This window comes from Dermacentor silvarum, chromosome 2 (assembly GCF_013339745.2).
Source record: "Dermacentor silvarum isolate Dsil-2018 chromosome 2, BIME_Dsil_1.4, whole genome shotgun sequence".
Lineage (NCBI taxonomy): Eukaryota > Metazoa > Arthropoda > Arachnida > Ixodida > Ixodidae > Dermacentor > Dermacentor silvarum.
In genome coordinates, this window is record NC_051155.1 from 30,668,078 (window position 1) to 30,691,266 (window position 23,189).

A 23,189-nucleotide genomic window follows, 5' to 3' on the forward strand; every position below is an offset into this window, starting at 1 on the left:
ACCCTCGCCGTCCGCAAACCCGTACTCCTTGCTACTGAGAGGCTTGCTTTTCTGCAAAGTTCAGACGTCTAGTGGCTAAGTATGCTTTACAGGTGAACTTTTGCTAGCACCACGAAATCGGCACAGAATCGCCCCAATATTCGTAGATTAGATCGGGTTCTTAGTTAGAACCGTGTTTGCTCCCGCAAAGCCAGCACTATATTCGATTTGATTCGAATATGTGTCTCCAACCGAATATTTGAACATTTTCGAATATCTATTTTTTGAATCGAATACGAATTTAAAAAGTATATAATATTCCATAATATTCGAACTTCTCGAATATTCACACACCCCTAGTCTTTTCAGATAGAATGCATTTATGTTTTTGAATTGTTTGTAAAAGTGCAATTCAGCCTCTTCAGGTCAATTATCTGAAGATGTGGACATTGCTTCCATGATAAATGGCAGTGTACAGGTAGCGAATTGAAAATATTGGCTAATTGACTTACTAACTATTCAATTTATGTTACAAGTTGACATTTTGGAAATTGGCAGCATTGAAGTCATGCCTGCTTAGCAGAAATCCCAAGACTAACGCTACTTCATTGTGTCATATATATACTTCCAAAATGTGATAGGAAATATATTGGCTTTTGTGTTAGCAATTTCTTGAAAACCTCCCTCTAAGTGTCTGGAATATTACTGCAACATATTTGCAACAAATATGCATATATAATGCATGTTTTAGCACATATTTCGAGACTAAATATCTTAAGAATGAGGCTATTCTCAGAAATTCTGCTAAGCAGATATGACAGCAACAATACTTATTTGAAATTGCATAATTTCAACAAGTTAATCATTTTCAAAGTTTACTTTTGAATCACGTTAATTAGCTGCATGTAAATTCCAATTTTTGTGAAAGTAATGTATACCACTTCATGTATTGTACCTGAACAGGCTGAATTGTGTTATCTTTCACACGTGATGTGAAAGATAACACAATTCAGCCTGTTCAGCCATATGAAACATGCTGACAAATTGAGGAATTCAGACTCACAGTGACGGGATATCAAGCAATTACGAGGGCGAATCAGAAAAGCTTTGCCCCTATTTTTTATTAGCCAAAATGAGGTACATACAGCTATTTACACGTGTAATTGTCAGTCAAATGGCGAGGCTGCCTTTTGAAGCTTGCACTTTATGCAGGACGTGAGCTGCAATGAGCTGTCACAGCTCCCACCTGGCATCGGGGAGCTGCAGGCTCTGCGGTCGCTGCGTGTGCGCCGCAACCGGCTGTCCGAGCTACCAGCCGAGCTGTGCCGGCTGCGACTTTGGCATCTGGACGTGTCCGAGAACCAGCTGGCACGTCTGCCTCCCCTGCTGCGCCTCATGAACTCCCTGCGCCACCTGCTGGTCGACGGGAATCCACTGGTGTCCCCGCCTGCTTTTGTAAGTCTGCCACTTTATTCCTGTGTGGATTTATACATGAATCTGGCCAGCAGAGATCTGAAACCACCGTGGGGACACGTGCACACCATGTCAGTAAACAAGCAGGCTGACCCCCTTAAATGACAGCCACCTTATTTCCAGTAATGACCCTTTTTATGGTAAACGGCAGGTCCAATTCTTCTAACTAGGGCTCAACGTTGTCGGTTTAAACAAAAACATAATGTCATAAGCATGCAGTTATTTATCTGCAATTCAGTTTTAACTGGAGAAGGTAACTGAAAGGAGATTTACCAGAGTGCTAACACACCGACTGACTCACAGCTGCAAGCCTATGTGCATTCTGATGCAAAGAAGCCTGCCGAGGTCAGAGTCATCTGTCAGCTTGGCATGCAAGCAGTCTGTTTTCTTCTTACTTGTGTCTGCTTTGCCTGCTGGTGCAATGAAAACAAGCAGTGGTGAGGAGGTAGGGGCAGGGTGTTACTCGTAGTTGGGGCAAGCCCTGGCCCATGCGCTGTGGCCACTGCGGTCGATCAACTGGGAACTGATAAAAAGTGTTGTCGTATCTACCTAGTCATTATTTTCTGTATTATTTGTTGGACCTCTGTACCCCTCTAATGTTACAAGTGAACTCTCATTGTGTGTTTATTAAATGCACTCACTCATTATCCTGCATAGTCACATCACTATTTTCTGCGTGTGCCTCTCCTAGACTTCTCGAAAAATTTGTTAATCCATGTATTGGATGAAACTATAGTTTTTATGACCAGGATTTGCAGTCATACGGTAGGTATGGCAGTCAACAAAATAAATGAACTGGATATTCACAAAACATACCTAAAAAAAAAACAGTAAGCTCAACGCAGAACATTATCTGCTGGAAAAGACAGTGAAAGTTCATCTGGAAAAATATATTTGCCAAAGTAAACCAGATTTTCAGCTGGTAATAAAAACTAAAGTACACATTATTAGGAAAATAAAAACCAAAAATGCTGAACCCTGCTATAACCCTTAGTTCTGATAGCTAGGCCCATGATAAGTTAGCAACTAGTTTTAAGTGAACTTTATTGAACTTGGTTGAGCTTTAATAGGCATAGTGACCTGAAGTGAACTTAGCAGTTAGCAGTTAAACTTGGTGACTTTATTGCACAGCATAAAAAAAGAAACAATCATCAATTTTTGGGTATCTTACCTTTGCAGCTATAAGCAATCTCTGCAGAAAATAAATTGTAAGTCAACTACACAAATGCTGTACAGTGCAGTCCACATATAACGATACCACATATAACGATATATCGGTTATAACGATGAGTCGACCTAAGAGTATCAACTTATGCATTGGGCCTATGAGAAAAAAACCCATATATAACGATATATTATTCACCGCATATCGGATATAACGATTGAAATTTTGCTTCTGGACAGTGCTTTTCATGCAGAATAATCGTGAAAATTGCGTTCCTACGTTGCCCTTAACCGAGACGGGGCGAAGAGTTTGCCTACGCGAGTTCGTATCTGCCGCCATTACCGCGCAGCGCATCCCGCCCGCGCGCCGATTGCGAAAGCCTCGGAGAGCATCGCAAGTTGGTGCAGTGTGCACAAGATGGCGCCAGCTGCTTCACCCCCGCGTCCCCGGCGGTCGCGCGAGGAGAGGGCGGAAGAAAGGCGATAAGCGAAGGCAATGCCTCCTCTGGCGAGGGGCGCCTGCGCTCCCTGCCGCGCTCTCTCTCAACGGAAGCAGCGGCAGGTGCGCCCCTTGAGACGAAACTAATTTTGCAAGAGCGGGGAGAAAGCGATAAGCAAGCGGCGCCTGCGCGGCCTATGCACCGCGGAAGCAGCGGGAGGTGCGCCGTCAGAGCGCAAAGCTGCGTCTCTCGAGACGAAGCTGCAAATTTTGCAAGACTTGAAGTACGAGCTCGCGCTGTGGATATGACGATTATGAAAACCGGGAGCACCACGATCATGAAGGCTAGAAGCAGTGTCCATGCCGATGAACGGAAAAGGCAGGCTTCGTGCGCCACGACGAAACCCCCATGGGCGAAACCAACAAGGTGGTATCCGAACTCTGGGAGCACGTCGCTACTGACGATGAAATAGGTGGTGCTTCGATGGAGGAGCTTCTGAGTGAAAATGGTGCTGCCTCGTTCTGCGAAGAGAGCTCCGACGGGGCGATCGTTGTCGCGACAGGCGGCGGCGTTGTGCGACAGGCGGCGGCGTTGTGCGACGGAGGCGATGACAGCAGCAGCAGTGACAACGAGATTGACAATGGCCCGCCTTTGACACCGACCGCGAGGTTAAACCAAAGTGCAACATCGTCGATCGAGTCGCTCATTAGCCGCCAGTGTTCGCGCAGCAGATGGACGCGATGCACACGGCGGTTGTGAATCCGAAACCTCCGCGAAAGCAAGTGCAGATTTTTATTTCCGCGTGCCTAACGATTGAGACGCTATTTAGAGGTATAAATAAATGTTTCATTTTCACGGCCTACTTTCTACGACGTCGATTTTTTATCGCAAGTTTCGGTTTCGGGACTGCAAAGGTATATTCGGCATTTTTTTTTCGCAGTCCAGATATAGCGATAATCGGTTATAACGATCGGATTTCTCGTTTTTCTCGATATCGTTATAAGTGGACTGCACTGTAGTTAACAAGGAAAATATTTTGATGCAGAAAGTTTTGAGGTTAATGTAGGCATTTTCAAATCACAGCCAGAAATAATTCTTGTGGAGCTTACGGCTCTGCATCACAACTTCTCAGTCTACCTAATTTGAAAAAAAAAAAAAAATCTTGCTCCTGAAAATATTTCAAAGCAGTAACATACAGTTCACAATTTTTTTATGAAGTTTTGTGCAGAGTTCACTCGAGTTTCTCTTTCTTTCTCCTTCAGCATATGAGGAACCACTTTTCAGTATATTCATTGAGGATTAAATATTTGTTCCTTGAACTTGTAACTTTAGCAGTTTTAGGTTGATTTGAGGCTCTTTTAATAGTCTCCCACTTTGAGTAGCACTTCAGGCCTTGGTTATCAGTCTTGATGTCCAGCTTGTGACTCTTATGTGACCCAGCTGCAGTGAAGCAAACTACTTATGAATACAGCCAATGACCAATTTTCCGGACTCCCAATTTTTCGGACATGCCCGGTAATTCGGATGCCTTCGCAGCACCACTACGTACCCCATAGAATCAATGCATAAGAACGTCTGAAATTTCAGACGCAAAAACTTTCGCCGTCCGATTTTCCGGACTTTTTGCCACGACCACAGGTCTGAAACGGCATTAATCGAAGCCACCACTGCGGCCATTTCGATTATCTCGCCACCCCGAATCTGCGCTCTCGCATGCAAATCCTCTGGCAGCCATAGCCTCCACCGTGGCAACGCTAGGCCTAGCTACTTTGACGTTCGCTGCCAAGCATCTTGCTTTTCAGTGCAATGTTTTTCATTGAAACAATTTGCCGTTGTTAACAATGGCGCTGACTCCGCCTTTGTAATCGTCACCAATAGCTTCGAAGCTTGGGAAGTACGACGTGTTGCATAATGCCGGTTCCCGAAAGTCAGCTTCGCCTCAATACAGTACAGCAGTTTTATGCGGTGAAGCACACGCAAAGTATTGCGGTTAAGCATATCGTGAGTAGGAAGGGGCAATTGTCACGGGACACGGTATGTATTCCTTACTTATACACGCGAGCGCCCGCCGTCTCCTATCCCAGTACGAGCACCCATACACCTAATAAATGTACTGGCAGGAATTTAGAGCTATTTCAGACCTGCCTGTGGTGATTTGAGGCCTTTGAGGGCAGTACAAGGCACACATTCAATTTTTCGGATTTCCCGATATTTCAGACGTTTTCGCGGCCCTCAGACATTGACTGTATTGTTTCAGGTCTTTGAATACCGTATTTACTCGCATAGCGTTTGCACTTTTTTTGTCGGAAGGTAAATGCAAAGTTGGGAGGTACGATAAGTATGTGGATAAATTTTTCCGAGGGAATGTTCTGGGTGCTAAATAGAAAAATGAAGCAGCTGCAAATTGGAGTTCTCAGGCTAACCAGTGCAAGTTTAAAGAAATATCACTTCCAAATAGTGCTTACCATTTAATAAGAGCACATGTTCTACGCAAGCAGGAACTGCAAAGGACCTTTATTTGCAGATGCTGGCCGAACCTAGAGTCATTAAATCAATAAATACTGTTTCTCTGGCCCAACGTACTTCAAGTGGGTGTCATTACTGACATGGAACAAGCTGATGACTGTTGCTGCAGCAATTTTCTTGGGTGCAGTAGTTACTTGAGGGAAAAAAACAAAATTTTTGATGGCCAAAGTCAGTGGTGCAAGCAATGTGCGAGTAAATATGGTAGCTATCTTTGAATAGTTCTGAAATGAACAGGATATATTCTGACCATTTCGGTCTTCAATTTTTTAGTCGTATGGTGAAGAAGAAAAACACTGTAAGCTTACTACTCGTCATTGTATCTAAGCACAAAACTATACTATATACCCATTGCATTTCTACAGCTGGTTAATAAAAATGTGCATGTCATGCTATCATCTGTGATTGCTGGCAAAGTGTATGTACATTGTGGGTTCTTGAAAGCTCTAGGAACACAGGACACAGTACACTCAGTGTAAGCACAAAAAGGGCATTTATTGCACCTTCAGTAGAATAAGCCAGCTAGCCAAAATACATGGATTGGAATACAGTCGAGCCAACTTATAACAATATTGGAATGCCAAGAAAATCCTATTGTTATAACCAATAATTGTTATAACCGATTTGCATGAAAAAAATCATGGGGCAAATATCCAACCATTTTAATTCGACAGAAGGACGGGCAGTCAAACCCACTTATAGCATTACTGGTTTTAACAACACTCAGATCTAACAGTGATCAGCTGCCACACGTTTGTGTGAATTCTATGGTAAAGTAAACTGCTTACTGTAATGTTCCTATGTCACATTATTGTCCATAACAGTTAAATCTGGCTACTGGGTGTCTGTGCCGAAAATTAAAGGAATGGAAAATCTAGGGGGGGGGGGGGGGAAGCGAGCCACCGCACCTTCGCCACACTTGCCTTTGTGCTGCACACCCTGCACAGCGCACCATCGCACACAGTGAGACTGTGCCGACACTGGAGATGCGCACGAGGCCGGTGATGCGTACGGCAAAGCGACAACATGCACAAGTGGGCAGAACTCAGTTGCAGTTACTGTGTAACTACAGTGGAATCTCGATGATACGAATCTCACAGGGTCACGAAAAATAATCATATTAGCCGAAATTCGTATCATCGAAACGCAAATAAAACTAGCTAATTTAAAGAGTCAGACGTGAACTCACTCAGGCACTTGCACATAAAAAGCATTTACAGTATACACCACTTATAACGTAACTGTTTATAAACTGGTTACAACGCGGCCTTTTCCGACTCCCATTTACCCTCCCATAGAACTCCATGTATACGCATACCGCTTACAGTGCAGCCGCGTGAGACGAAATACCGGTTATAATACGGCTTTCGCGGGAAAATCTCGCCGACAAGGGTGGTAGCAGCACGCTTCTCAACGAGGTGCGTCCACCGATGGGAGAAGAGATCAACGAGGGCGATGCGGAAGAGGAGCATGAGACGTGGAGCACGAGTCCAATGGCGATAAAAATGTTGCCGTGCGCCTTCACGCAGAGCGACCGCACAGCGGAGAGAAAACGCGACCATCGCGCGAAAGGCCGTTGGGGTATGGGAGGGAGGGGGGGGGGCGACGCTGTGCTGTGGTACCAAATGCGTATCTTGCAACCGGGCACAAGGGTAACTGGCAACGCAATTTCCCACGCGAAAGAAGCAAAGCGGGAAGGCAGCGCCGGAGGGAGGGAGGGGGGGCTTCTACTCTGCCAATGCGTTCTTGTACTCTGCGCCTGTGCCGGCTCTCGGTGCTGTCGCGCGCACCGTATCTTGCAAGCGATCTCCACACGGCTGTGACTTTTGTATGCGCTGTGCTTATGGCGCTCAGTTTCCGTTAAAGCGATAGACCGCACGAATCTTCGCTCGCTGCGGTGGACGTGCTTCCCCACGCCTGCGTGGGGAAAAGCAACAAAAGCGCCACCGCTTCAAACTCTTCGCGCCCAGTTGCGGCCTCCGCGCTGTCTGGCGCCGTGTCCGCGCCCGCGCACCGAAATAGAAAGGGAGAAATGTTTGATGTAATAGTTCAGCGGAAATCCGCTAGGTGGAGATAAGTAATTAAAGGGAAACTGAGACTTCCACCCAAATGTAGCAATTGCTACAATGGAAACCCAACCGAGTTCCTCGAAAGAAAGCCTCGCAGTTGAGGAAAAATTCGTCCTGGTCTGGGACTCGAACCCGGGACCACCGCAGAGCGGCTGCCCCGGAAAGGAGGTGGTCCCGGGTTCGAGTCCCGGACCAGGACGAATTTTTCCTCAACTGCGAGGCTTTCTTTCGAGGAACCCGGTTGGGTTTCCATTGTAGCAATTGCTACATTTGGGTGGAAGTCTCAGTTTCCCTTTAAGAAAGGGAGAAAGCGCGTGACTGCGCGCTGTTTCCTTTCGCGGCCATCGGTGGGGCGGCGTTTATTCATATCAACCAACGCGACTCAAAAATCGATTCGTAACAACCGTTCTCTATCACGTTGCAAAGTAATGGGGCTCGGCCGGGACCACAGAAGAATTCGTATCATCCGGAAATTCGTATTAGCCGTGATCGTATCATCGAGATTCCACTGTACTATGCTGTGATTATCAGCACAATGCATGGCTCATGAGGACCGACTTGGCATAAAAATGAGAAGGGTTGTTTTAAAGCGCAGCTTTTAGGCACCCGTTCCTGCATTGAGCGTCAGCATTGTCCCTTGGCGTAAGCAAGCGAACGAGCACAGCGAAGAATGAAAGAGCGAATGTGGAGCACAGCGGGCAATGAAACACGGCTATAGCAAAGAGAGCGCAAGGAGGAGAGCAGAGGAGGGTGCAATGAAAGCGTGAGAAGCCCCACAAGACGGGCGATGACCGCTACAAGATGGCAACAGAGTAGCGCGCTGTCGTCTGTTCACTGATGGCTCAAGCGAGTGTGTCCAACGATACCACACATGAAAACAAAGCGCTGCATGAGCGGAGGTCTGTCTGCAGCGGCGGCTGCTGTGAATCGTGCCCACGCGTCACCCACGCGCTGCCAGTCGTGATCTCCTTATTAGCGAGGCAGTTGGCCACACTTCGCTCCGTTTCCAACGTGCCGCACGAGACAGATTGTCCGCGCCAGCCAATATATTGCAAAATGAAATTATGTATAGAGCTGCGCTCAAATTTCGCATTAGGGAGTATCGTAATTGTCGGTGAATTTTTTTCAGCGGTGCTTAGGTTTGGGCTATGTTACGATGGCAGGTTGTGGTGCACAGCTTTGCAGGCGAGGTCAGGTGCACGTCTTCAAGTACCTAGAGCTGGAAGCTGTCAAGGAAGACCGGAGGCGAGGACACCTCATGGATGCCGATGGGAGCCTGCCTCGCCGAGGAGGAAGCCGCACACCGTGAGCAGTGCACCCAGAGATTCTCTGGGGCTTCCCAGTGAATTGTTTTTGCCAAGTCTTACAAAGCAGAGCAGCGTCTTTCAAACTTTTGACCATCGTGAACCCTTTTATCCTTCTCGCAGGTTATTTAGGACCCCTTGATTATGTTTTAAAAAATCCACGTTTTCTGTACAACTGTGTGCTTTATCATAAGAAGACTACTCAAACCATGTCATCTTGAGCTTCTATGGTTATATAGCAGACAATATTGCGTATCATAAATGAGGGTTCAGATGACAAAGTTTGGCTATAGATGAACTCAGATTTTTTTTTTTTTTTTTTCAATTCGAATCATTAGGCTTCACACAGAATCATGGCTTCACAGAGACAAATTGATGCTGCCAGTACTTTGTGCAAGTTCATAAGCAAAAAAAAAGTCAAATTTAACACTCTGTAGCGCACTTTGTTTTATTTTTATATTGTAATTAAGATCTTTGTTTTCTCTTTCCCATATGTATGCTCGATAGACAATGCCGATCAGTGGCATGTCTCTGAAGCCCTCACTGTGGAGTTTCTTTAACTGCCTCAAGCATTTCTGGCAGTCCATGGACAGCTTTTCTGACAAGCACTGTGATAAATTATAATTAGGATCTGTAATCTGCTCCATAAATGCCCTGAAAGTCCAGCAGGAGCAATGCATGGGCTATCTTTTTTATGCTAGAACATCTGGGTAGCTGTATTTAGAAAACATCTTACCTAACTATGCTGCCTAATTGGCAAGCCTTCCAGTGCCTGCCAGCCATGATAGCAATCAGCACAATAATAAGATGATTGTCACAGTGATGGCCAATCACAAGAAGCAGTTGTGAAAGAGAATTTTCGTGAATGCAGCCCTTGCATTTATACAAAACTTTCTTCCCTATTCACGAAACGTTTCACTGGACAACACTAAAGTTCTGTGCTGGCGACAGCTGTCTGGTGTTGACGCTGCCAAACGGTGGTTGTTTGCAGGGTGGATCAACGTCCAGCTAACAATGGCCATGTCACGGAGCCTGCAGGCGGCAAGCGACCAACCACCATCGATTCTGGTTACTGTAGCACCTCAGATGTCACTGACAGCCGTTGGTCCTTTGAGGTATGTAGTCTGTCGCTGTTCTCTAGGCAGGGCTTGTACACCTATTTGAAATCTTTGAAATAGGAATAAGAGATCCACGGGCCCCTAAAGCTTCTTGAAAATAAGTGCATTCCTTAATTTCCTTGAAAACTGGTGTTGAGGGGGGGGGGACTTCTGAACAGTCAGAGTAACAAACTCTGCATCGGTGCTATTCCATAGGCACTCTTCATCAGGAAACGATCCTATATATTCTGTTTTGCAAATTTCAGTAAGCGATTGCAGTCTGGCATGTCCACGGCCACTGACGACAGACTTGTTTAGATCGCCTGGCCAGCCATGCTAGACGAAGCCCAATCAAGTGGCCAAGCTGTACCACCATCTTTTTTTCTTTTTTCTTTTGATTAGAAATGTCTGGAGGACAGTAAGTTTCAGCCATTTCACCTTAATGGGACGAGTGTTTTGGGGGGAAGTCGGACATTACTAACGCTCATTCAATGACGTATGTGATGTGCCACAAGGCAATTGACATCATTACAATGGGAAACTCGACTTTGAAAAGCCACCTGAAGAGCTTGAAGCCTTTGTGCAGTTAAGTGGCTGCTTTGCTGTTAACAATTTCAGCTAAGGAGAACAGGATTTGAATATATTTTTAGTTTATAAGTATTTGTGAAGTTTGTTTCAACCTCCTTAAAATTTGGCCTTCAGCAGCCTGGAAATCATTGAATGGTCCTTGAATTTTGCGTCACATGTTCTGTACAAACCCTGTGTAGGGTATGTGGCTTTTGTTCCCTCGCTGTATGCATCCTTGTCTGAAACACCAAAGCAGTTTTGCTGATTCACTCTACATTTGCAACAAGAAGTGCAAGCACATCAGCTTTCACCTTGAAACATGGTAACACTTTCACGCTGCTTAAGAGGCCTGGTCAGGAGATTGGTGCTCAAAATCTTGGTAATGGTCAAGAGTGTCAGGAGATGAGTACCATATTTATTTTAAAACAAGGGAAAATTTTTTTTTTTTTTTTTAGAATCCTTAGCCTCAATGTCTGCCCACACTTTATATGCAAGGTTGTTAGATTCGGCTGCATACTGTTTAAATATGGCAGCACCCGCATCACATTTCTGGCGATCCAGATTTTAGAAAGCAGTGCAAATTATAGCAAGCAATAAACCTTGGCAGGTGAGACAGCGTCACATTTTTGAGTGTATAGCTGGCACTGAGAATTCTAAAAATTTAAGGGTAAAGGTGGGGTGCGAGTTATCATGCATGTGTCTAAAAAAGTTACTAATTTACCTGTTTACCACATAAACAGTGCGCAATTACATAGCGATGTGCACAGTGTGGACAAGAGACAAAGACTAAAAAGGAATGAAGAGGACATGCTCTGACTTGCAACTGAACTTTATTACGAAGAAACACATATGTATGTACCCCCGCACACGTGATCACAACCAAAACTGCTGATGCGTAATGGCTAAACAAAAAGATAATTAAAATCTCGAAAAAGAGCACAAGCCTACGCCTAGACAGCTGAACCTAGAAATAAAAGTTCCGTATCCATCGGTAAACCATCGGCAAACCATTGGTCGCTTTGACCGATAGGGAACATTTATTCCTAAATTCAGCTGTACATGGCATGCCCTCTTAAGGTTGTGCTACTGGAAATCCAGGCCTTCCAATGTTTGGACACATCTGAAATGTCATGGCTGTCAAATTGGTAGTTTGAAGCACTTGGAGTTGATTTTGTTTGTGTGGCACGAATGTTTGTCGTGGAGGCAAGCTGTAACAGTATAGCCAAGTTGATACTGTGCTTTTTGTGCCCCGACTGCATGTCTAGGCTGCATGTCTAGGCTGTGACCCGCAGACTGATTGCTAGACTGACTGGTTGACTGCAGGCACCGGAGGATCCTTTGCAACTGCCACTGCGGGCAGTGCCCCGGGAGCAGCGGCACGAGCGCCTTTCGGACCTGAGCCTGTCTTCTGCAGCAGGCGGCACCACCACACCCAGCACCCTGAGCCCCTGCTCTGAGACGGGACCCGAGCCCAGCCCTCGAGCGGTGAGTAGCCTCCCTGCATTGTCACAGTAGGCTGAGCCTTATTACCGCATTTACTCAAATTTAACGCAACCACGAGTGTAACACGAGGGTGAACTTTCCAGTTCGCAAAATTTTTAACAATAAAGCCGCGAATGTAACACGAGATGAACAAAAAGAGAAATGGTATATTTATTTCAGGAATCAATTCAGAAACGAGTTCTCTTCACTTATCATCATCGTCTGAGGAGGATACGGAGTTTTCTTTGGGCATTATTCTCGGGCGATCATTTTCGAAGATAGTTTCACTTTCGCAAAATTTCGCGTGACTCGGCACAGTTGAGTTTCGCGCAATAAGACTGCCAGGAGTCAACCTTGGCATCGGGCTAGGGCTAGTCACTGGGATTAACGTTTTCTCTTATATTTCAAGAATTTTTTCACATAGAAAGATTATATTTGCTGGAATATTGCACAGGTCCTTTTCGTTGGAAGTGTATATTCTGAAAATTTTTGGAAGTTTTCCTGTGTGCAGAAGAACTTCAAAATAATGGCATTTTTATATAACTTTTTCTTCTTTTTCTACAAAATGTTTGTTTAGATATTTCTTTCCAAATTCTTTTTAATAAACATGTTGTTTGGCATTAGTACCTTTAGAAAGGAATTGTTCCTCTTCAATTTTATACTATACTCTTTGGCAACTGGGTGGTGACAAATAGTCACCTAGCTTCCTTGAGTTACTCAGATGCCCTCTTACATGCTTTTCATTCTAGCATTTTTGTGTAGATCTGTTTTTTTTTTTTTCTCTCTTCCTCAAAACTTCTCCGTCTACTCTACCTTGAACAGCTACGTATGCCTGTAACGGATTCACTCGTATCAATCTCTTCCCTGATTTTTTTTCCACCAATACGCTAACGTCTCTTGTTTATCTTGACTGCTGATCGGTTCATGCTTCCGTCCACTTTAAATTCAGGCACTTCTGGAAGGTGTACGTTACCTATGGGTCTCACTGGGTGAATTCCTTTGCATTCCATTAGGATACCTGTGACCCCTTTAGTGGTGTCTCGGCGGAGCTCAAGGGACAGGGACAGTGAATGTGTTGAACACGTCATCTCTCATCGAAAAAGCCTGTTTTTGGCCCGCCCTAGGAAGATTGTCAAGCAATAATCGTAGCTCACAATGTCTGATTATGGTATTTAACGCGTGCCTTTCTTTTTCTAATGAAAATTTTGACAAAAATTGCTAGCGTGGTGCAGTCGGACACGAAACCAAAACTGCCTTCGTAGTGGCCGTATGCTTTACCACGTAACTCGGATGTGCTGCGGCGGAGCTGACTTCAAAAAAAAATGTATGGCGAAGTTGATTTTAGAAAACTGGCCGCTATTGTGATAGAATCCTTCTAGCTAAAAAATCGGGTGCACTTTAACTTTCTACTTTGTTTAGAAGCTTTAATGTCATTGCCATGTTAGTTTTCTAATTTGGACACATAGAAAGCTGGCACAGGTTTCATTCGGGGGTGTGCTAGGTTAGGGCAAGTACAGTCAAATGAATCAGTGGTGTGTTTTGGTGTTCTTTCTGCATCTTGTTTAATTCAACCCACCGGATGATCAGATCATTTCGTCAGTCCTGTCAGGGTCGAAATAACGGAAGTCGACTGTACTGTGCTTTTGTGAACAAGACTCTACATTATGCGTACTGCTTGAATCATTTAAAGCACTGATCAAGTGAAATCATATGAAAGATTGTTCAGCCATGTTCTGTGCAAGAACATGGCAGTCTTTTTCGAAGCATTGTATAATACCTAGTTTTAGCCATAGATATTCTCAGTTGAAGTGTGTTGAGCATTCATATTAGTCTAATGTTGCAAGATATACTTTATCTTTACACGTATGTAACTTGCCCTGCATATGATATACATCGGCAGTTACAGTCCTCGTGGAAGGGGAAAGCAAATACCAGCATGTGTGGCCCACGCCAGTAACTTCATTCGACATTGCCCAGATCAGTATAAAAGATGCCCGGCTTATTTGCTGGCAAAGGCTCCAGATCTGTACATGCAGTTATCACCGATCTCTCACTGTTACCCTCTGTTGAAGCAGGGTGCAGCTTTATGGTAATGCTGATCACATTTATTTGTCAATTATGCTTCTGCATGCGACTTCACAAAAATGTGATTAAAGCTAATGCAGACTGCTCTGCTGGGAAGTTGCGCATGAAGGCAAAATTCTCACATAATCAGTACTGCTGCTCAACTTTGTTAAACCTTTAATGCGGGCTGCATGCACAGATCATGGTACTTCGAGCACCCGACAGTCCTTAACCCTGCCTTTGCCATATGTTTGCAGTGAGTTTTCATGTGCCAGCCACACGTTAGTTGTGTGAGGTGAAGGGGGTTCTCTTGCATGCAGTTTTTTGACGACTCTTCAGACACGGACATCTCTGAACACGGTGAGGGTGGCACGCCTATGCTACTAGACTCGCAGGTAACACCACTGGCTTTGGCTTGGCTGCAAATGTGAGCTGCTTGAAAAGGTTCTGCACAGTTTATTAAATGCCCCTCCACTTCTCACAAAAAGTATGCAGCAGGAGCTTCTCTGCTAAGACGTCAAGCTGCTTTGCTATGCGTGCTTGTAGGCTGGAAGTGTATCGAATACTGATACGAGTCACTGGGAAGTTGTCTTAACATAGATTAGTACTCCTTTGCTTTTCTGCATTTGCTTCTTTAACGTGTTCTTTTGTACCAGTTTTCAAACTACTACTAGAGATGCAAGAAATGTTTCATTGATACAACAAAGAAAACTGCAACACCCACGATTTAAACATAGAAACAATAACAAAATGCAACACGAGCTAGCGCCTTATATGACTTTACAGTCATTGAATATGGCAGTGCTGCTTTCAGAAAAAGCTAATATGTGGTGCAAGCACTTACTGTGTAGGAACAACTGTTGCAATTTCGTCGTGTTGCAGGAAAGGCTACGTGAAAGGGAATATTCTCATTTAAAAATTGCACTGTGCTACAGTCGGGTGGATGACAGTTTTCTCTTTCGTGAACCTTCTTTCACCCTGCGGGCTTCCACAGAACACAGAGGCCACAGTTTCGCTGGAAAGGCAAAGCAGTAATAGCGCAATTAAGACAATTCTTCCAAGTGAACCATTCTTCCAGGTCACACCAAGTTTCTCCAAGTGCAACTGTTAGTAAAGGTTATATATATATATATATATGGGTGGGGTTTGGAAAGCTGGTCGGGCCCTAGCACCCTCCCCTCAGAAAAATGAACTCTCTCCACCTATGGGTGTTCAGATATGGAAACAATGTGCTCTGGAAGATCATTCCAACATGAGATGGCACGAAGCAATGCAGGCGCATTAAATGCTTGCATGCTTCCGAAGATACACTTCAAAGCTGAACGTTTTGTGTAGCCGCCTGTGCTACAAATTCGTTTTACAGTCAAGTAAATATGGTATCTTGTGTCTTCTCTTTAATAGAGTAAATTTATTTGATGCTTCTTTGGTACAGAGAATTATTTTTCTGAGGGGAATTGGCCATTTTGCTCTCTTTATGTGCTTTGAAATGCTGTCAGAAGGGTCTCAGCATTACCCACCATGATGGCACAGTTGCTACTGGTGCAACACCACAGGTTCGATCCAGACAATGCATACCTGCTGTGGTGGCTCATTGGATACAGCATCACACATTTGATACCTGGCCACGACGGCTGCATTCCTCTTGGGGCTGAATGCAAAAACACTTGTATGCTTAGATTTACGTGCATGTGAAAGAAACCCCAGGTAGTTGAAATTAATCTGGTGCCCACCACTACGATGGCCTTCATAACCCACTGTGCAATTTCAGGACTTAAGGGGAGATGCTATTCCAAAAATTCCGTTTTTCACGGAAACGTTGAAACCACCGCGGTGGTGGTAAAATGGTAGAGCCTTGTATGTGGGATGTACTGGTTTTTTCTTTTTTTTTTTCTAGTTCACCCACTCACCAGACAGTAAATGCTGCACTAACCAAATCCATCGGAAATATTTCAAACGTTGTGGTCCTTGTGCCTGCACATAATACTTGTTCCCTCATGGGGTTCTGTGGACCATTCGTGATGCTGATGCCACCCTGGTGCAACACATCATGCGAATGGCTGCAGTAAAGCTTCTGCTGGCAGTAGCTCTTGCTTTGCTTTTTTCTTTTTTTGCTTGCTCTCTGGTTTCCTTTTGCTGTCTTGAATCTGCTGTTGACACTGGACTGCTAAAGCCACTCTTACAGATAAAAAAAGATTAGTGGAGCAGCTTCAGCACTCTATTACAATAATGATTGTGTTCTTTATAGTATCTTCTGACGGTGTCCTTTGCTCTCTCTTGCCGGTCTTTGAAGTCAAACGGCCCAGCTCTTCCTGAGCCGCTCCCCAACCATACAGTCGAGATGCACAACGGTGATCACAGTAGCACCTGCGAGCCAACAGTGTCTCCAGCCAGGTGGGCCTTTCTTCTTGATGCATCATGGCTGTGCTCTGGACATTTTGGAAGCGAAAAAATGCTGGAAGCTTTTGGCCTGGAGTACCTATGCAATAGTCTGGTGCACCAGAGTGCACCGGATGATTGCATTTACCGTATTTACACGATTGTAAGTCGACTCGAATGTAGGTCGACCCCCCCAAAATGGCATGTCTCAAAAAAAAACATTGTGGGGGGGGGGAAAAACCACGGGAGTGCATTTCACACAAGGGAAATTTATTGATGGGGTTGCTAAGACTACTCATCGTCACTAGAGTTAACCTCACTGGTACTGCTGCCATCATAGCTGCTGCGGTCCCACAGCACGTCGTCATCAAAAGTGAGTCCACACTTCGCGAACGACCGCACCACGACATCACGCGGTACAGCCCCCCACGCAGAGAGGACCCACCCGCACACAGTAGCCAGAGAGGCCAAATTTTCTCGCGCTGAAGCCGCCACTGCCGCACCACACGTTCACTGACTCCGGACTTGCGTCCCGCTGCGCAGTTGTTAGTTTCCTCAACATGGAGGATAGCAGCCCGTTTGAATGCTGCTGAGAACGAGCGCCAAAAGTTCTTGGCACTCATGACAGGCGCGACGATTCAGCACAACAGCAGAAGTGACAAGATGCGCGCGGCCGTCGAAAACAATCGTATCTCAAAGAAAAGCTCTTCCGTCAACTACTAATACCCCCAAACGACGGCTCTTCCGCCAACTTCCAATACCCCCCTAACAGCGGCTCTTCCGCCAGCTACCAATACCCCCCAAACGGCGGCTCTTCCGCCATCTACCAATACCCCCTAAACAGCGGCTCTTCCATCATATGATCGATGCTCCCACAAGAGCCGTGTGCTCATGGTGCGCGCAATCAGAATGTATGCAATACAGTAAATCATTACGCTACGCTTCTACCGTAACCATAAAAACATAGGTGCAAAGTTGTAACCACGCCGTAGCGCCCCTGATTTCTCGTTTCTCTTGCCGTTACTAGCGGTACACGGTTCGGTTTCGATTAAAGTCGACCCCCCAAAATTGGATTGCCAAATTTGAAAAAATGGGTCGACCTACAATCGTGTAAATACGGTAACAACTGTTTCGTTTGTACATGAGGCCTATGGCTGTCGGGGTTTGTAGCACTCCTTGTAACCCTTGCTTAAGAATGTGCATTTCCTGCCAAAGTAACATAATTTTTTTTTTTTTACTTCTGGCCAATCTGTTGGCGGTTGACAATGGTTCGCTTGGGAGACCTTTCTCTTTATTTTTTATGGTACCATTACGGCCAATGGTATTACACAGGGGAATAGGTTATGAAAAGGTTGAGAAAATAAAGGGCATTTGAAAGTATCGATAATATAGTAAGTTCCTAATTGTATAATTCTGTGAGGGCTTTACAAAAGCACTAAGATGTATTTTCTGTTAGCTTCTTGGTATATCCCCTTCAGGTGTGAATGAAATCTGGTTCCTCCCATTATCATCCCCCATTGTGACCCTCTTTCTTCCCCTCCTCCCCTTCCCTTACGTAGAGTAGCAGGCCAGATGCTCCATATTCCGACCGACCTCTCTACTTTTTCACATCAATAAACTACTTCTTCTTCTTCTGGCAATGAAAAAAATTATCTTAACATCATTTTCGGCTCTTCATGCTTCAATACAAGAGCCATTAAAAGATGGAAACATATTTTATTTTTCGTTGTTTTCCGTAGTGTCCACATTTGTGGACAGGGCCTTAACCCGGAAAAAAATGTTGCACTGTTCGCTTAGCTGGGTAAGTGGGGCAAAACATTTTCCCCGTGATTCTTCCTTGATTATCTAAGCATTTTCAATCTACTTTGTGTGGTAAAGATGAAAGCAATGATTCTGAGCCGACAGGCACAAGAATACGTTCCATTTTTGGCAGCGAATTCGGCTCTTCGCTGCGCATCCCTCGCGGCAGCAACGCTGTGCATTTGGTGTGCGCATGTGCTGCGGCCAGTGATCGTACCTGTCATACCTAATAGCAGCAGTTGGAAGCGACTGCGGTGTGGCCACGGAGCAAGAATTCTTGAGGAGGCGAAACTGCGCTCGCTCGGGCGTCCTGATAAAGTCAAGGAATCGGGCACAGCGCTCACGCGCCCTCTGTCGTGAGATTTCGCTAGCGGAGAAGGAAAAATGCACGCGTCCCTCTCACCACGCTCTCCGACGAAGCTCGGCCATTCGTCGCCGATTCGCCGTTCGCGCTTCACGCCCGAATGGATGTTTTTGTGCGTCCTCGCCGGCTCCAAATTTTAACGCAATAGCGTTAAAGAGCTCGTTTCGCAGAAATACCGGTGTCGGTGAGGCTAGCAATTGAGAAGGCGATGCGCACGGGGCCCGACTACTCTATTGCGTTCTACTCTAAAAGGCGAAGCTCAAGCGCCCTCCAAGTTTTTTCGGTAAATTAATGAGAAAAATGGCGTCACATACAGGGAAATTACCAGCGTGATATATTTTGTACAACGCGAAATCTATAATTTTTGATTACATGAACCCAATGAGTTAGGTATAATTTATTTCAACGAATAATGGGACTATTCAATGAATAATGGGAATAATGGAAATGCGGCGGCCGCATTTAGATGGAGGCGAAATGCTAAAGGCCCGTGTATTTACATTTAGGTGCACGTTACAGAACCCCAGGTGGTCGAAATTTCCGGAGCCCTCCACTGCGGCGTCCCTCATAATCATATCGTGCTTTTGGGACGTATAACCCTGCACTTATACTAAGGCGAAAGCCTTAGATGCCTCATTAAATGCGAAATTTGACCGTCAGCGTGCCGCGGCGTCGGGGACGAGTGATGCAATAAATCATCACCACCATCAAATACCGCCCTATGACGTCACGATGACTCAGATTGTCAAAAATGATTGCCTTGCAGGACGCGTACCCACTGCTGCAGTTCGGCACGAAACATTTGCGCCCCATCCTGAAGAACCACTGGTCTAAATCTGCAAAGCACTCTCCTTTTTCGCCGCGTAAAAAGTGCGCGCAAACATCGGAGTCGGCACCGCCGGCGAAACGCGCGGAAGCCACTGAGAGCGCTAAAGAGAAAGAAAACCAGCAAATCGCAAATGGATGCGCGAACTTATTGGGAACTCTCCCTCCCAAGGCCACCTACGCATGCGCGCACACAATATGCGAGCGAGGAGCGAGGGGCGCGTGCATGCGGCGGCAGACGTCGTCTGCTCAGGGGCCACTATTAGCAGTTCGTTTCAAGCGCTGTATGGCCTATAATTCTGGCAGTATCGATTAGTGACTGCAGCTAAAATATCTGTCATATCTACCGATTGATGTTACAGACAGAAATCTTAGAAATTTTATAATGTACGAGGCGCTATCATGATTTTTATGCTTCCCGTCCATAGAAGAGCATGTAAAAGATGGCAACACGCTGAAAGCGTCATCTGTCGTGCTTCGGTGTAAACCGCATTCCGCCGTGACGCTATCGCGCCGCCCTCGCGCGCTGCCGCCGCCTAGAGATTCTCCTCCTCAAATACTTCTTTCTCCGTGGGTGTGGCCTTCTTGACAGCGGGCTTAGAGCTGACATTGCTTGGCCTACCGCGCTTTTTTGGAGCATTCCTGTTGCAAGTGATCAGGCTGTTTGCAATGTCTGTTTGGAACGCCATCATGTCCATGGTGTTTCTCTGTAGGAGCTTCTCAGCGCTTGCGTTCCTGAGGTACTCTAACCAGCTGTTGCTCAGCACAAAACACAGAAAATGAGAAATCACCCTCACGGGCCACCGTATGTGCCAAGTCTTGCTCCGCGCATTCATCATCTGAAAGATCTGCATCCGTTACCTTGCCATTTTGCATTTTCGCTAAAAGATCGTTGACATTCTGGTCATTGACCTTCCTTCTCTCTACCGAATGCTTAGAAATGCCTGAAAAAGTAAGACAAAACGTTTTGATTATTTTAGCCATGGGGCGTCATGTGCTACACAAGGCAGCTTGCTCGGAAAGGCGGCTTTGAGGCGCCCTGTCCACAAACGTGGACACTAAATTTCTATAGTTGCGTGCGGCACTCTTACACATTGTACTCCAAGAAAAGATAGTATTTGTCAATCATGAAACATTTCTTTTTACAAATAAATGGCTTTTGAGTGTTTTTAATAACGTTAATACCATGACAACAAATAAAAAGGAAGAGTGACTTAAGCTTCGCACCGTAGAAGCTTGAAGCGGCCGTTTTTCCGCGCTTTATGATCATTATTTCGTATATCTTTAGGGCGATGGCGCCACTTGTCAAATCGAGAAAGGAAACGCGCGTTCGCCCGCGCTTTTCAAATCGCATTTTTCAATCTGTGTTTGAACTACGCGAATGCAAAGTTGGTGTCCACAGGGGACATAATAACTGACATAAGTGCAACATCAGTGTTTTAAGATGAAAATCTCCTGGTGATATAATATTAGCAAGGGCTGCGTGAAAATGTGTATAATTAGCAATCATTGTTGCAGGTTTGGGAAGGCAGTTCCAGACTTGCAGGGTATGTGGCATGAATGCCTCCTGGCAAGTTCATGTTTATCATAACATGATTTGGACTTTATGTAAGCGGGCAAGATGTACGAAGGGAGAAGGATTACACTCTGTGTACCACTGGGTAGCAATCAATTTTATGGGTGAAACATAATTGCGAAAATTGTGCCTTTTAATGCGTTAGCATTGTACAGATCACTTGTAGGGTGTTTACACATTTTGAAACGGGCCTATCCTGGAGTGAGCGGGCTGATCCTGATAAAAGTACACTAGATTTAACCCTCATGAACTTGTACTCTGATATCTCAAAATATCATTTCAGTGCTTTTTAATTGGTACATCTTTTTTTTTTTTTTTTGCCTTGTTGTCAACCCATGTGTTTTTCACCTCTTATCTCAAAACATTTTGCACCAGCTTCCAAATACTTTGAAATCTCGACTTTGAAAATACCAGGGAGAAGGGGCAGCCTCAGGAATGTTGCTTGCACTCGCTTTTCTACCAGCGGCAGCGTGCTATTCGAGAGAAGCGCCGCACCGGGCCATGCTCCCCGATTATTTTTCCTGCTTCTTTCTGTCTATCACCGCTCACGCACACTTGCTCAGCTGCTCCCTGCACTTCGTTGTAGCCTCGTGCAGCAATGGTGAACTGGGAGTCAAACTTTTTTTTTCTTTTTTCCCCCCTCTCATTTAGAATGCGGTCTAGCACGCAGCATTGTGATCACGGTATTAATCGTGGCCTTGAGCAAGGTTATTTTGCACTTTTGAGCAGGCACGATCATCCCAAGCACTGAGCCCAAAAGAAGCCAGCATGCAAGCCCACCGTAAATATTGTATTAGGATCAGTCGTCTTATCTCTATGCCTAGCATGTTGTCTTGGCATGAGATCCAGAGTTTTGAGAAAAGCGAAATCACAAAAATAGAAGCCAGTGGTGTGCTTATCTTGAAACTCCACTTACAGCTTATAGTTAACAGGTTTACTGTGTATTTGTCCTCGTAAGGGTTTTAAAGGTTCTTTGAAATTATCTTTGTCATACATAAGAGTGTAGTCTCAGGTTCTCTCAAGCCGCCTTTGTTGGTAAGGCTAAGGCTTGACGGCCAACTCCCTTTTGCTCGCCTCGTACGGCCAGGCTTCGGCAGTACCAGGACAAGCAGAAACATGACAGCACACTGTAGAATAACGAGTACAATGTTTATTGATCCAGAGGATTCACTTGGCAGCAAGCTGGTTACGACCGCTATGGTTGCCAGGGTTGATCGTAAGGCGAGCTATGGCTGGGCGCGACAAAGGGTGGGAACGAGATGTTTACCTGAGGTCCTTCCTTCATCGCGACTGGTAGTCTTCCCGTTACCGGCGTTAGCCGGCCGTGCCGATTTCGACCGCCCCGCCTTGTTCTTGGTTCGGTCCAATGGACAAAGGACTCCGCGGCGAAGTCACTGTTACGTTTGCAACTGGTTTCCAAGAGGGTCGAGCCACTGCTAGAAAAGCCGTCTGGCTCCCCGCACAGGAAGAAGGGGAAAAGGCGTCTGTTCTCCTCGCTTTCGGAGCGCGCATAGGAACGCGGGAAAATATGAACCTTCATAATTCCCACAAGAGTACTGCCTGGACATAGTATCTTTCAAGGGATGCTTTTTTACAAGAGTTTTATGACAGTTAGCTATATTAAATGTTGTGCAAGTCATTAAAGGGGCCCTGAAACACTTTGTAACTAATCATAGAATGGCCTCACTACAGTTTCCAACCGATAAATCGGACACCGATAATCCAGACATGCTCGGTAACTCGGACAGCTTTGCGGCAACGCCAATGGCCCTGGCCCCGTAGACTTAATGTGTAAAGACGACCGATATTTCGGACAGCCGCCAGCTCGACATTCGATTATCCGGACTCCGTCCGTGACTGTAGCGTACGCAGATTCTGCCACCATTATCTCCTCTGGCAACCTCGATGAGACATGAAGTATGGCCTCGGAGATTACAAGTAAAATGGTAATCTCTGAAGCCTTGTCTCAGTTGCAGCACTACACCTCAGATTAAATTACAAATGCTGATCTTGGAGGCTTTGCCTGAATTGTGAGGACGCATCAACATCGCGATGATCACATCCTATTCCGGCATCCCAGCCATTA

The 23,189-nt window shown here is 45.5% G+C and overlaps 1 protein-coding gene across 3 annotated transcripts in view; it reads left to right on the top strand.

The window, feature by feature from the left end:
* LOC119441403 (leucine-rich repeat and calponin homology domain-containing protein) overlaps positions 1–23,189 on the top strand; it is a 118,749-nt gene that overhangs the window by 11,971 nt on the left and 83,589 nt on the right. For 2 of the 3 annotated variants that reach the window (XM_037706026.2, XM_037706028.2), the window contains exons 4-9: positions 1,192–1,434; positions 8,826–8,953; positions 9,944–10,067; positions 11,940–12,101; positions 14,483–14,557; positions 16,453–16,553. In XM_037706026.2, coding sequence (XP_037561954.1) covers positions 1,192–1,434; positions 8,826–8,953; positions 9,944–10,067; positions 11,940–12,101; positions 14,483–14,557; positions 16,453–16,553 — 833 coding nt within the window. The remainder of the gene's footprint in view (positions 1–1,191; positions 1,435–8,825; positions 8,954–9,943; positions 10,068–11,939; positions 12,102–14,482; positions 14,558–16,452; positions 16,554–23,189) is intronic. The other variant, XM_037706027.2, reaches the window with a different exon arrangement.